The sequence below is a fragment of the Arctopsyche grandis genome, chromosome 11, assembly GCF_051622035.1.
Source record: "Arctopsyche grandis isolate Sample6627 chromosome 11, ASM5162203v2, whole genome shotgun sequence".
Taxonomy (NCBI): Eukaryota; Metazoa; Arthropoda; class Insecta; order Trichoptera; family Hydropsychidae; genus Arctopsyche; species Arctopsyche grandis.
In genome coordinates, this window is record NC_135365.1 from 29,151,928 (window position 1) to 29,167,970 (window position 16,043).

The 16,043-nt window shown below is 33.0% G+C and overlaps 1 protein-coding gene across 1 annotated transcript; it reads left to right on the plus strand.

Annotated features, from left to right (window-relative positions):
- Nucleotides 1–1,048: 1,048 nt before the first annotated feature.
- On the plus strand, nt 1,049–11,992 carry Gyc88E (Guanylyl cyclase at 88E). The gene is made up of 15 exons (XM_077441031.1): nt 1,049–1,216; nt 3,108–3,389; nt 3,470–3,675; nt 5,142–5,265; nt 5,344–5,485; nt 6,696–6,822; nt 6,894–7,098; nt 7,160–7,306; nt 7,532–7,664; nt 7,741–7,816; nt 10,463–10,614; nt 10,686–10,916; nt 10,987–11,204; nt 11,475–11,571; nt 11,647–11,992. Exons 1-15 carry the CDS (start codon nt 1,049–1,051, stop codon nt 11,916–11,918), a joined length of 2,580 nt encoding a protein of 859 aa, XP_077297157.1. The 3' UTR covers nt 11,919–11,992.
- Nucleotides 11,993–16,043: the final 4,051 nt, after the last annotated feature.

A 16,043-nucleotide genomic window follows, 5' to 3' on the forward strand; every position in this document is an offset into this window, starting at 1 on the left:
TGAAAGGAATTTCTCCTAGGCAACACATATGGCTAGATTATTTTTGTAAATAAGTACTAACAATTTTTCAAATATAACAGTACATAGAATATAATAGAGACATCTATGTAAAATCAACATTTTTTTTTTGATACAGAGCAATTTTGCGAGAAACACATAATGTAGGTAGCATTTTTATAATATTCAACAAATTTGAGATGCCAATGCTAATAACTCGAATTTGCGAGAAACTGAGGGGAAAGATACTAGTTTATTGAATCCGTCAACAGTTAAGCCAGAAAAATCGGAAATCTAACAGGAGGCGGTTGATCTGTATTCTTTTAATAATCACAAGATCTCACCAGCAGCGTATTTGGCCGGGACTTGAATCCACGACCTAGTACTGGTATACAATAACTCTACCAGTACACTGAACTGTGGCTGTATGTATGTATATAATAAGTTTTTGACTTAAAAATATTTAAGTCAACTTTGAATGTTTGAAATGGCCCTGTAAAGCACTCCATCTTGAAACAAAAATATTATATTATGGCCTTACTACACCACTGCCTGAATTCTTTATCACTAATTTTAAATCCATCAAAAAGGTTAAATGAAAATCGTCATCAGACTATAAGCCTCTGTTTATCTAAGACTTAAATAAATCTTTAATTTATCATTTTTTTTTAATTTTGAAAAAACAAATATTAAGAAAAAATTAAATTTTTTTATAAGCTACGCCTCCAGGTTTTTCCTATACAAGTAGAATATTAAATTTTGGAACTTATTTTCTAACCCGTCTCAAATATTTATTTTACAGCATTTATTTCGTATTCCGTACCTATGAGTACGTGAAAAAAGAGGAGTCTTTAATTACAAGGAAAACTCAATTTGTATCTACTTGTTTTTCGCTTCTCCTTGTACTATTTTTCCCTCAAATTCTAAGCGATATATGTATATACCTATGTATAACCAAGTCCCAAACAAATAACCGAAATATTACACAATTAATCTTACAAAGTTTTCAACCCTTCTATATCAATGGAACCAATTTGTTTCAGGCCTCAAAATGTACGGCCTAATTCTGGAAAACATGGCCGAATACATTCGACAGGTGTACGGCGAGGACAGGTGGGAGGACATAAGGAGACAAGCTGGAGTGGACCAACCTTCGTTTTCAGTGCATCAAGTCTTCCCCGAAAATTTGGTACCCAGGCTAGCGAAGAAGGCTCAACAGGTTAATACATATTTGAGTCTTTGACCCGAATCTGGATCTATTATCGTCACTTACATAAGTGTGCGATCGATCCATTATCGCACGTCGACGTGACAATTGCCACCAATTGACACCAATTAATATTGTACATTTGTGGCTTAGTTCCAATAGGGCCAAAGTCGGGAGCTAGGGCTTTAACGATTCGAATGCACCTCGGAGTATGAGGATATCATAAACCACGTAATAGTAGTTTACGTAGAGAATATTAGGATTCTAAGGGAAATCATTAAGTTCAAAATAAACGTAAATGATTTCAGAGATTATATTGATAATATTTTAAAAGATAATTGTGATGAACTTCCTGAAACGGTCAGAAAAGCTAAAAATATTATTAATATTATAGGAAGTCCGCTGGGTAGTAGGGAGGATTGCAGGAGAGAGAGACAAGTAAAAGCGATCTCAATTCAATCTTATACGTTTATTTAGAACAATAGGTACTCGATGCGCATACGCACCCGGTCTAACGTCACACCGCGACGCTACTGTCGCCCGGACAAGGTTCGGGAGTACCAACCTTAACATTAATACATATGTGAATAGTACCAACTGTTCGGCATGAGCCACATCATTATACATAATTATAATCATTTTATATTAATATCCTACAATATTATACAATTGCAATAAGTTCTGCAGAGGCGGAACAAGGTTTTTCACTCATGAATACTATTTGTTCAGAAAAAAAGGGCAAATTTAAGTATTAGACACATATCAGACTTAATGACTATTAATTTGATAGGTTTACCAATGACTTCATGGGATTCTACACCATTCATTAAATTATGGCTCAGAAGTCACCATCACACAGCAGATGATAGACGAAAAGATAAACAATTCTGTATTTTTTTTTTTAAGTTGAAATTTTTCCTTTTTTATTTGAAATAAATGCATAAAAATAGGGGGGGGGGGGTTGTTTTTGGCAAAATACGAACCGGTTCATAGAATTTTAGCAGCACATCACTGCACATCCCTATATATAATAAACCCCCGCGACTGGTGGGCTTCCGCTCTCGGAATTCGAGCATTCGAGGCAAGAATCTTTCCTTAGAGCCCGGCCACACCGTGCGACTTGCGAGCGATTTGGTTGAGCAAGCAGTTAGAGCCGGGCCACACCGTGCGACTTGCGAGCGACTTGGTTGATGGTGACCAGACCAATGTATGCAGTTAGATGGGGCACCCGTCACACCCGTCAACTTCTTTGTCGCTCACATTTCCATACATTTTTTCTGGTCGCACAACAGCTCGACCGGCAAAGTTACACGGTGTGGCCCAGGTCTTAGATGGGACATGCCACACCCGTCAACTTATTTTTCGCTAACATTTCAATATATTTCTTCATGTCGCGCAGCTAGTCGGCCGACAAAGTTTCACGGTGTGGCCCAGCTCATTTAAATATCGTCACGAACGAGGCAAACTTAGACATTATAGAAGAAGAGTATCACTTTCCTGAGAGCTCCCGGACATAGGACCTCTTAGAATTGAGCCGCAAAGATTAATCCCATTTAAATATACAATTCGCAATTCTGAGTGTTTCGTAAATTATTCCACCGCGACTCTCATATCTCAAATCCCAACGGAGCACAAGGACATTTATTCTTAAATTATTTTTTTTTATTTATTTTTTATTTATTTGATCTAATTTTGTATTCAAATATTCTTCAAATATCAATATTTATAGGTATATATACGCAATGTTTTGGTAAAATTTCTAGCTATTACAATTTATTCTTAAATTATTTTTTTTTATTTATTTGATCTAATTTTGTATTCAAATATTCTTCAAATATCATCTAAGATTAAACGGTCGACGTACATGAGCGTTTGCTTGCATGTGTGTGTGTGTGTGTTTCAGGTGTTGGGTGTGAGCGAGAGGGAGTTCATGGATCAAATGGGAGTACATTTCGTCAACTTTGTCAGTCAATATGGCTACGACAGAGTGCTGTCGGTGCTGGGTCGTCACATGCGCGACTTTCTAAATGGACTTGACAACCTACACGAGTACCTCAAGTTCTCCTATCCCAGGATGAGGGCACCAAGTTTCATATGCGAGAACGAATCCAGGCAAGGACTTACCCTACACTACAGGAGCAAGCGCAGGGGATTCGTATATTACACCATGGGGCAAATAAGAGAGGTATGACATATTTTACCAGCCCCACACATAGACCCAACATTTTAAATCAAAACATGAAATGCTTTTCTTTTTAATTCAAGGTTGCTAGACATTTTTACCATAAAGACATGCATATTGAGCTGGTGAGGGAAGAGTTGCTGTTCGACACCATCCACGTCACTTTCCAGCTGACCTTCGACAACAGAGCCTTCACGCTGGCTTCGTTGGCGATGACCAGGGAAGAAAAGCATCTTCCAATCAGTGCTTCAGTACTCTTCGAAATATTCCCGTTTTGCATTGTCTTTGGGTATTGTTATGCCAAATTATATAATTTTATTTTAGTTTACAGGCCCAAAGCTAGAACTGTCGAATTGGCTGTGAGTCCAATTTAAAGATTGGATGATGATTTCTAATATAGAATTCGTTATGGTGATGAGCAGACTTAGGGTAAAATCAGACAGCGGTGAATGTGGGACGTGGTTCTTTTTAGATAGTTTTAAACATACAGAAAAAAATGTGACGTTCATGGGACGCGTACATGGGATAGTCCTTTCAAAATGATACATTCGACCTATGTCGTTGAAATTGTATGGTAGTATTTATCCTTGCTTGAAATTGTATGGTAGGGGTCCCTTTCCATTCTGCTCTTGTCTTTGGATAAACGTGTTCTTGCAAGTAATGTCCCAAGTCGAAGCGATGTCTTGAAGACTTCCATCGCCACAAAATAAAACATCTAAACAACTACATATATGCATATAATTATGATTAAAAATAAATTAACATAGATATTAATAAAATATTTAGATACTTTATAATATAATATAAAATCTAAAATAGATATTATTATAGGAAGTTTTTAATTCATATGGAATTACGATATGATGAGAAACAGTATATCTCTTTCTCACAAATATGCGAATAAGACAGTATGCACGAATCTGTTTCAACCAGGGTTTTCATTTACTTGATGCATGTAAACTTCTGTCTTTACGCATGAATTAAATTACATTTTATTTTATTATTACTAAACTATGTTCACAATATATGTATCTTATATATATTCTAATAGCTACTGATCTACTGGCCATTTTATATTTTAGAATTTTTATTTTTGTTAGTAATTATAGTGATATATTATTTTAATGTTAATCTACAGCCTAATAGGAAAAGAGCTCAAAAACCTATTTGCAATTCTTATAAATGCTCATAATACATTTTATACATAATATTAGCTAAAGACTCCCTAAAGTCGACGATCTAACATTAAATTACATAAAATATAAACATTTTACAGGAATGATATACATATGTACAGATATTACATAAATTTAGGGGATAATATACAGTACAAGTGTATTTATTAATGTACATATGTCCATATTTACATAAATACTTTCAAAAAAGATTAGAAGTTATTGGAAAAGTTCATAAATACAGCATATTTATAAGTAGGAATAGTATTTAAAAAATCGAATTTCCAAAAATATAATAAAATATTCAAGTATTTATTCTTTTGAGTGTAAACTTCTAAGAGCGTGGTTAGTCATGAGAACGTTACGAAAGTGGTAATGAAAATTGCAAAATGTTTCTTACCAACATATGGGAATATTCTCTAGTTATGTATTTTTTTAAATGAATTTAGATAATGTCAATTATGATAAGTAGCACACTATAATCCCATAACATATGTATTTATTTATTTTTTTAATTTTTGATTAAGTTAAAAGAGTTAACATGAGTTCAATTATAATCACCGCTCTCATATATTTTCAGATCTGATATGATAGTCCGAAGCATAGGTAACTCACTCATGGTCATATTACCCGACTTGCTTGGAAAGAAGATAACCAATTGGTTTGATCTTGTACGACCTCTGATATCTTTCAAATTTCAAACAGTGAGTTGATACAACACAAAACTATCTTAAATAAGATGCAATGACATTAAATGACATTAAATCTAATACACATTTTAGATTTTAAACAGGACCAATAATATATTTGAACTGGTGACTGTGGAAGCAGCTTTAGGATGCAAGCCGAAAGATAGAAACAAAAACAAAATATTAATGAGTGATGAAGTTGAAACTGCCGAAGAGACACACTTGAGATTGAAAGGTATTTGTCGTTAATTCATAGGTACATATAGTAAATACATCATGTGATATTAGTTTGCCAAGTTATGTATATGTATCAAGTAAAACTTGATTACTGGAATAGCTACAAGCAACGATAAGTTCTGGCGGAACTTTAGTATGAAACTTGTCCTTTCAAATACATTTGCAATATACATATGTATGTATTGTATCCACTCCAATGTTGGGAACGTCTTATTGAAGTCAGTTCGTTGAGGTAAATTTTGTGTTGAATACTATTGCAGAAGAAGAAATGAAAATTGAGCAAGATAAAAAGAATCTTGAAAACGAAAATCTCCATAATATCATTGTTAAAAAGCCCAAAGAGGGGAAAAAGAAGCCGGGAGATATACATATACATTTGAAAGGTAAAAAAAGCGTTATTATAAACGTACAGCGCACGTAGAAAGAATTAGTATGAGTATAGCTTTCACCACAAAGCACTAGCAAGTATAATATATAATAATTTCTATGAATATATGCAATAGTAAGCACTATATATAATATATGTATTGGTAGTTGGTATATTGAATTAAAATGTCATTGGAATTACACTTAAAATTCAAAAAATCATGGCTTTAAAGACAATTCGTCTTGTTCTTTGTTCAAGAAGTTCTCGCAAATTCAAAAAATGTTTGGATATCTTAAACAGTTATTGATCACTGTTTTTGTAGCTTATTTGGAAATAATTTTCAAGAACTAATTGATACCATCAAATTTATTGATTATATAGTTATTATACAAAAAAATATTGCTAAAAGTATTAATTTAAAATAATTTTGTGCATTATTTTATTAAATCAGATGTAAAACATGTGTCACTCTAAAAATTTCATTAAACCTGTTAGTGTATGTCCACATCGACTAAAGTAAATAATAAATGTATACAGTTATATATGTACATATGTTACACAATTTAGAAAAGGTTTTAAGATAATGTAAATCTTTACTAGGAGGGCCATAACTTTATGTTCTGCTGCTCATTATATTTCTGTCACACATAATATAATAAAAAAATACGACGCTTTTAAAAAATCATATGCACTGAATATTGTTTTTACAATGCTTTTGTTATTATGATACACAATATGTAGAAAACTATGATCTACATATTACTGACAATATATTCACAAATTCACAAATATTAATAATTCATACGACATCTACATTAATAAAACATCTTAATGTTTCCAGGTCAAATGATTTACATGGATAACTGGAAGATGATGATGTATTTGGGTACTCCAGTGATGCCTGATTTGACTTCATTAATATCCACAGGACTTTATATAAATGACTTATCAATGCACGACTTTAGCAGGTATGTTATTTATTTACAGAAATAATCGAAAAATCTGGGATTGTCTGTATTATTTAACTTTCGTCATTTAGGGATCTCATGTTAGCGGGAACTCAACAGTCCGTCGAGCTGAAGCTGGCTCTAGATCAAGAACAGCAGAAGAGTAAAAAGCTTGAAGAGTCAATGAGAAAGTTGGATGAAGAGATGAGAAGAACTGACGAACTGTTATATCAAATGATACCGAAACAAGTCGCTGACAGACTCAGAACCGGAGAAAATCCAATCGACACTTGCGAAGTAAGTTAGCAAATAACACAAATAAATTTTGATAGGTTTTAAAACGCCAATTCAATTTCAGATGTTTGACTCGGTGTCTGTTCTGTTCTCGGATGTGGTCACCTTCACTGAGATATGTAGCAGAATTTCACCAATGGAAGTTGTCTCGATGTTGAACGCTATGTATTCCATATTTGATAAGCTGACAGAAAATAATAAAGTTTACAAGGTAAATGGAAATGGCATCAAACTATTTTGCATATCAACTATAGTATTGGGCTATGTTGCTGTTGCACTGTCAGCCACTAACATTAGTACCGATTGTAAATGCAATATAGTCCTTTAAAGTTTTATATTATGTATACTATATTTGTATACACAATGAGATAACCTGTAATGCCATAATGATCTAGAATTCAATAAATAAATAATTGGATAACAATGTGGTCTCCAGGTGGAAACTATCGGCGATGCTTACATGGTGGTGAGTGGTGCTCCAGACAAGGATAATAACCATGCTGAAAACGTTTGCAACATGGCGATGAATATGGTGGAGGCTATAACTGACTTAAAAGACCCATCTACAGGTAGATTACAAAACTGCATGTGTACACATCGCTGTATTGTGATTCAAATATTATAAAAGTATTTCTATATTTGCAGGATCTCATTTACAAATACGTGTCGGCATACACTCCGGTGCAGTCGTCGCTGGGATAGTCGGTTTAAAGATGCCACGGTATATATGATTTATGTAGATATAAAAAAATGGGTAGCAATAATTAACACTAAAATCGAGAAAACCTTAGAAATTAATCCAACAATTATTTTATACTGAGAAATATTAATCAAACTGCCTGGGATACGTTCTTAAAGTATCTGAAGAAAGGAACGACAAAGAATGGACCTTATAATGATGTGCTCAATATGTGAAAGATTGGGACTTCAACGCGAGAAAGTCTCAGTGGTAACCAAAAACAGGTCTCGTTAGAATCATCTTGTAAGTCATTAGGCTTATAAGCCAAGGTTGTATTAGAGGATTTGTGATTTATATAGAAAACTAGCTGATAGACTAGTTATGACATAACATGTCATGTTACTAAAGCCAATTACTAAAATGAAAGTAATCAAGTAAACAATTAAAATGTGTTGGACTTAAATTGATGTGTATGTACACATATAGTATAAATTGTATATATAGATTGAATAACTCGAAATTCGATATATGTATATGTAATAACATTTTCGTAACAAATTTTGACTTGAGTATTAATTGCTGAGGTAAAATATGTAGTAAGTGAAATTATTATGTATCATTATAATAATTAAAAAAAGTCAAAAAGTTCAATATTTTCATAAATATATCAAAATATTAAGATCTACATACACTAAGGTGACCATGCACTAATGTTTTGTAACAAAACCAGGCTATTTTTTTCAAAATAATGTGTAAATACTTGAGTTATTAAAAAAAATAATGAATATTAGAAAATCATGGATGCATATTTATGAAAATAAAACAAATCTATTTCAATATTTATAAACAGACCCATCACAAAGATTCTGCCAGGACATATATCCAAAAAACCAATACTGTACTGGCAAAACCATTAGGAATAATTATCTACTTTAACATACAGTGAGCGACAAAAATAGGTACGCACATAGATTTCGGACAAACAGCGCGAAACAAACCTCTCTACCTGCCGTAAACAATGAGACCCCAACCTTTTTTTTTTTTTTACACAACTCTATGTACCGTTGGTACAAAGATTTACAAAGCTGATGGTCAATTCCCTATTTAGTTTCGCGTTAACTTTGGTTGCAATAACATCGCATCAGAAAAATGTCGTCCGCGCGCCAAATGTCGACCGATGAAAAAGCGGTAATTTTGGCTCTTACGAAAGAGCGAATCGCGTATCGAGAGATTGCTCGTCGGGTGGGGTCCAGTGAAGGTTCTGTGAGAAAATTCATCAAAAAATACAGTGATACAGGATTATTACCAAGGGCTCCAGGATCTGGAAGGATGTCAAAATTGATGGAACGTGAAAATCGTGTCATAAAACGTGCTGCTCTTCAAGATCAATTTATTACTGCTTCTAAAATCAGGAATGAGGTTTACACTTCAACATCCACAGCAGTACATACCCGTATGATCCAAAGGAAGCTGAATAAATTAGGGTTTAGAGCGATAAAATTCGCGAAAAAGCCACTTCTGGCGGTTTCAATGAAGAAAAAGCACTTGAAATGGGCCAAGGACAAGAAGAATTGGATATCAGAGGACTGGTACAGGGTGGTGTTCTCAGATGAATCTAATTGGAATCTTATTGGATCTGATGGGAAGACCACAGTTCGCCGTAGAAGTGGAGGATGTTTTCACGCAAGTTGTGTTTCGCGACCGCGAAGCATTCCCCGTATGTCATGATATGGGGGTGCATTACAGGATATGGAATGGGGGTGCTAGAGTTCGTCCGAGGGTCCATGAATGCCATCCAATACGAAAACACGATACGGGAACGTGTTTTACCCACCATCGAAGCACTCACAGAATCCGTCGCTGAACCAATATTTCAGGACGAATCTTTACCTTGTCATCGAGCTCGTTCTGTAAGTTATCTAACCGTTTTTCTATCTTTAATTTGTTTTTTTATGTGGTAAATATCATCGACTTGTTTTAGATAACCAATTATAATGAAAGTTTGGGAATTAAATCCCTTACCTGGCCCGGGAACAGTCCAGACCTGAACATTATCGAAAATTTATGGGCGATTTTGAAGAGGAAAGTAAGAGCCCGCAATCCAAAAACACTTCAGGAGCTCGTAAACATAATAACGGAGACATGGGAAAAGGATATTTCCCCAGATGTTATAAAAAAATTGTTTTATTCTATGCCCAGAAGAATTGAGGCAGTAATGAAAAACAAAGGGGGAATTACTAAATATTAAGCTTTATTTTATTTATATATTATTGTTTTATGTATATATTATTAATAGGAAATATTTAAAAAATTTATACCGTGAAAACCGCTTTAAATTAAATTAAAAACGCCCGAAGAACTGCCAATACTTTTTTCCCAACTTTGTCCATTTCGTAAATAATTCCAATATCTCAATAAATACATCAATATAATTAATTATTTGTCTTGTTTTATTATCTTAATGATCCTAGTCATGATTTCAGAAACTTTTAAATCAAAAATATTGCGATATAAACGAATAAAATGAAATTTTGCTACTGCGTACCTATTTTTGTCGCTCACTGTACATACACCAATGCTATAAAATTTCAATTTTTTTTTTTGTAATGTTTGATCCATCTTGTTTCGTTGGAGATATTTACGTAAATTTTTATTCGAATTATCAACACTCTTTAAATATACATATAGTTATTGCTTATTCGGAGACTCGGTAAACACGGCATCTAGGATGGAGTCAACTTCTGAAGCAATGAAGATTCACATATCTCAATCGACGAGAGAACGACTATCAAGTGGTTACGTAGTCAAAGAACGTGGAGAGATCCTCGTCAAAGGGAAAGGTAATCATAGTCAACCTAGAAACATTTCTACAAAATTGCATCCCATACTGATCAATATCCTTTACACATAGGTGCTATGAAAACTTACTGGTTGATAGAAAGAGACCCTAAATTGTTACCCAGGAGGGAATCAACACCCAGACTAGTATGGAATGAACCAGTTATAAAAACCAACACCATCGTACAAACAAGGGAAAAATCTGCGGCATCCGAAGACCGGTCAACATATTCGCCCGTTACGTTTAATGAGGTCGCCTCAAAGAAGAGCACAAGTAGTTCACCTATTAAGATTTCAAATAAAGGTACAATTTATTTCATTGATGAGTTTAGAACTTCTTCGTTTTCAGTTAAACACAATCTATTGAATTCCAGGTTCCAGATCCAACTCTTTGGCAGGCATGTATGCATATTCCCCAGCGGAGTTGTTTGGATCACTAATATCGGAGACAGACGAATTCCTCGATCTTCATAGTCAGATGACCCCAGAATCTAAAGTGTCAAGCCTTGGTCATGTGCTGAGATTGCCATCAGCTCCTGTCAAAAATAATGATCATAAAAACAACAGTATAAAATTTGCAGATGAAGATGATGTGAGTAAATCTAAGTCCTTATCCTGAGATGGATGCTGCTATTCAGTGTAATTGGAACGATCTTTATTAGATTCTTGCACCATGAAGTATAAAGCAGATTTAGTTTTATATTAGGGGGTTTAACAGCGAGTTAATAATAATGTAAACATAAAATAATTCTCTCATAAAATCAAATATGTACATGTTTCAGATCATCGTTTCATTTTGATGTTGTATTCAGTCAAATATGTATATGTATTTTTTTACAAGGCTTTTATATATGTTTTTCAGACGAGAGTTATAACACCATCTCATTCTGCACCAGCAATGTTGAGCAAACACAGATTGACATACTTGGAAATACCATTTTCAGAAACAAACAGTATAGGTATTATATAAATCCATTTAAAATTTTAATGTAACAATCACTTTCGATGGCTGAAATGGTGTTTTCGGTTTACAGACAAAGAGATATCTGAAGAATACACTGTGAACCATTTGACGTTGGTGTCATTGCCATCAGCATCCTGCTCTGACTCTAATCTAGCCGCAAGAGCCGCTTCCAAGAACAGCTCCAAATGTCCATCATCCACAAACTCTCACAAGAACAAGTCTAGAAAACTGACAGGCAAACGTAGCAATGTCACCGACAGTAAGGATCAAGAGTGTTGTGGTGGCTTTGTCAACGCTCACTCCAAAAACAAACACAGTAATAATTCCTGCAATATGTTTTAATAATGTATGCTTTAATGAAAAGAAAAACCGATGTGTGATATAGTATTGAAATTTTAAAACCTCAAAAGTTTATTAAAAAAAAAAAATAGTACTCACATACTATGTGTATTTTCTGATAATTTTTAGTAAATGAAGAATATTTTTCTATCGTTGATACGGAAATGGAACACAGTTTAAATAATGTCACGTTGATAACGTTATTTTTGTATGCAATATTCTTTACATTATAGATATATTTTGAAATATATTGTATTCTTAATTTGGAATTGAAAGGATTTCTATTTTCTGTACAACAAAAATTGTACATCTTATTATTACATACATATAAGTATGTACATTAGGGTGGACCTCACTTCGTTGGAATTTTTTTTTTAAGTACAATTTACGTAATACTCAATTTTATGAGTTACTAAACCTTTTCAAATCTCATCCCAATAAACCTGCTATTAAAAACATTGAAAATAATTTTCATAAAATAAATAACATCAAATTTATTTATATCTGGGAAAACTTATTTTATTTGTTACTTACCTTTGTTTAGATAAAATAAATTTATTCAACAAACTGAAAAACCAATCTAATGTATATTTCATGTTCATATTCTATGTATTTCAATTCAGAATATTTTCTGTGATTTAAATTGAAAATCTTATACGTGTTAAATATATAATAGTATTAAATAAATTATATAATTGATGTGTTGATAATTCATGTTCAGTATTAAAATTAATAAATCTAATTATTTTCTGAATTAATTGTATAATACATATAGCTTTAATAATGTTTTATTTAGTATATGTATCCGTAAATGTAGAAGACAGCCAAAGAGCGGTTTCAGTGATAATTTTTCGTAATTAAGTCAAGCGTTTTATTTCTACGACGCAACTATTTTATGTCTGTATTAATTCACAATAAAACGTATACATGATGCATAAAGAAAATTATATAAACGTCGAAAAAAAATGCACTGTGATATAATATTTATAATACATGTATTATGAAGAAAAAAAAGAACCTGATAGATAGATCGTTGAAATAAACATTGTAAATATTTAGTACAAAAAATTTTATTCATATATATAAATAAGATAATCAACGTAGAATATTCATAAATATGTATAAATTATGTAAAAATCAATTTGTTACTATATAATATGTGGGAAAACATAATTATTTTTAAATCGTGTTTTTCCAAGTCAGTGGTAATAAATTGATGATATATATTATATTATTTCAATAAAGTGTATTGTATAAATTTAAACAATTCAATGTTTGTATTATTGTACATGTACATATGTATTAAAATTAATGTATGTACATATGTACATACAAATTTTGGAGTTGGTCTACGGAGATATGGCTCATCTCACGCGTTGCACACCTGTTCATTGCAAATATTTTAAAGTTGAAATATGCAATATCTCGGAAACATTCTAAAAAGTCAATTTTAGTGTAAAGAACGCGATATTGGAAACTTCTTCGCGGTATAAGCAATCGTTAGTCACTTCTCCGTATGGACTGACAAAATGTTAGTGCAATGTACATAACTATTCATAAGTATGTTGTAATCCTCTATTTATATTATTTAATTATTTAAGATGGATAATAAAGTTTTATGTTTTCTAATTATAAAAAAAATGTCTTCTTTCTTTTCTAGAGAAATTTTAGCATATGTATCGAGTATCGACGGTTTATAGAAAACTTTGTATTGGTGATTGAAGTGCTAACCGTCATAATTGGTACCTTCCCCTTTTAATTCTTTCTTCTCCTAAACTACTGAAACTTACTATACGTGCTAATTTATTTCATGAAAGCGTATTTAATATCACGATACGCACTAGTAAAAAAAGGACGAATTTTCTACTCATTAAGTTTCCATAAAGGACTGGATATGTTAGATACATCATTATTGGTCGTTAATACAGTTCCAATATACATTTAAAACCTGTTCGACAGATTTTTTATGTACTAACTTAAAGTTGATAAGGTCAAGATAAGATAAGGTAGAATTCATAAACCGGAAATAGTAATATTTCATTATTTTATTTTGAGCTTTTAAATAATTTTTATCTTTTTGATATTTCATTTTTATTAGAGATCTGGAGCAACCACTTTTATCAGTTGCTCCACTCCAGCTCCTCTCCGACACCTATGTAAGTACTTGTTCCAACTCCGCTCCAGCTCCGAATAGTTTTAATAGAAATCATATTATTTATCAGGTGCTACTTTAGTATGCGGTCTACCTTTCAATCGCAGTCGACATTTATTCATCACCTTTATTTATTTAATCTATTAATTTTATTTATATTCATGTGATAAAAAATTATAAAAGTTTATTTGTAGACAATTTATTTATTATTAAAATATTTAATATTTAATATATATGTATTTTCAAGATTATTAGGCCGAGTAGCATCCCAGAGACTGTGTGACCGTTATAATTGGTTTCAAGGATTATCTCCAGACTTAGTGCAAGTAGGTTAAACAATGGCCACAGAATTGGCGTAGTAAGACTGGGACTGAGAGTCGTGGGAATACATATCCGGGTACATGCCTAAACAATGGGGAAGTAACCAGACGTCGAAGGTGTCCTGAGCAACCTGTCCCTTTATAAGGAGGTACTAAGATCATATCAAGACATTCTGGACGGAGCACTGGAAGTGCGTGTATCTGCTGAATCAGCAATAAATGCTGTGACACGACTTTGGCCTTTTTACTTGGATCCTCCACCCACCCCTACGCAACAATATTTAGATAAATATTAAATGAATAGTACCTATAACTATACTACACGGTGCGCACATGGTTGTCCCAAACTACCATAGTAACAAGAGAATAAAAGAAAATAATCAAGAATATAATTTGATCACGATGGAAAAATAAAAAAAGAAAGCGCATACATTAATTTGTACAAAACAACAATAAGTGAAAAAAGTATATAAAACAAAATATTTAATTGTAAAAATACATACACATTAAATACAAATAATATAAGCAAGCTATATGATGCGCCACATGTCAAATGATTCCAGGATAATATACCAAAAAAATCAAATATTGAATTAATCATATATTGAAAAGAAAATTTAATAAAAAAAGCATTCATTTAATTTTTAAATTCTGAAAGAAATTTTAATACATTAAAACAAAATAATGGAGCAGTGGAGCCAGAGAAATATTAATAGAAGTGGCTTTAGGCGTCATATTGTTGTCAAGTGACAAGTGTCCACAGACAATCCTAAATCATTTTAGCATCAGTCGTATTTCATGCTTAGGGCAGTTTCAGACTAGTGTTTTATACGCGCGTATAATCTCGTTTTTTGAAGTGCATGTAGGCGCGTATAGGCGCGTCGTTTTCCATACGCGCAACTCGTAAGAGCGTAGACGCGCTTATAAGCTCGTATTATCCATGTTGATACTAAATCATCACTACCGGTTCGAGCAAAAACGCCGGAATAAGCCCGTGTACGCGAGTCCGGTTTTTTTAAGCCCGAAATGTAGCGCGCGTGTAAGCGCGTATGCCGAAACGACGGTATACGCGCAGAAAAATACGCTAGTCTGAAACCGCCCTTAGTGCTCGACGTATGTCCGATAAAAGCTTCTCTGTTTGTTTATATTACTCTCAAGATGGGCAAACATCGGTAAAAATTGCACAATGCATTCAAAAACACACAATAAACAACATGGGATACATTTTTATCAGTAAATTGATCCGATTGTATTCCGTGCGTTGTAGAGTATTTATAGAGACGTACCGCATAATATTGACAACAATTATTTATACGTAAGGGCCCTTCTATTATTATTACATTTCTCTGAGTGGAGCACTACAAATTTTCGTGCTCCGGTTCCGCTCCTGCTCCGCGCAAAAACGTTGCTTCACTGCTCCGCATTCCTGCTCCACGCTCCGCTCCAGATCTCTTATTTTTATAGTAAATATAGTAATGTAAAGCAATGAAAAAAATTTGAACCAAATCGGTAAAGTAGAACTTGTGTAAGTTTCCTTACATCTGCGCTCAATTTATATCGAAAATGCTCTCATAGCCGATATTTGTGAACGTGTATGTATGTATGTTCAATTATCTTATTTTGTATTTTATACTTATTTTACTCCTCAAATACATA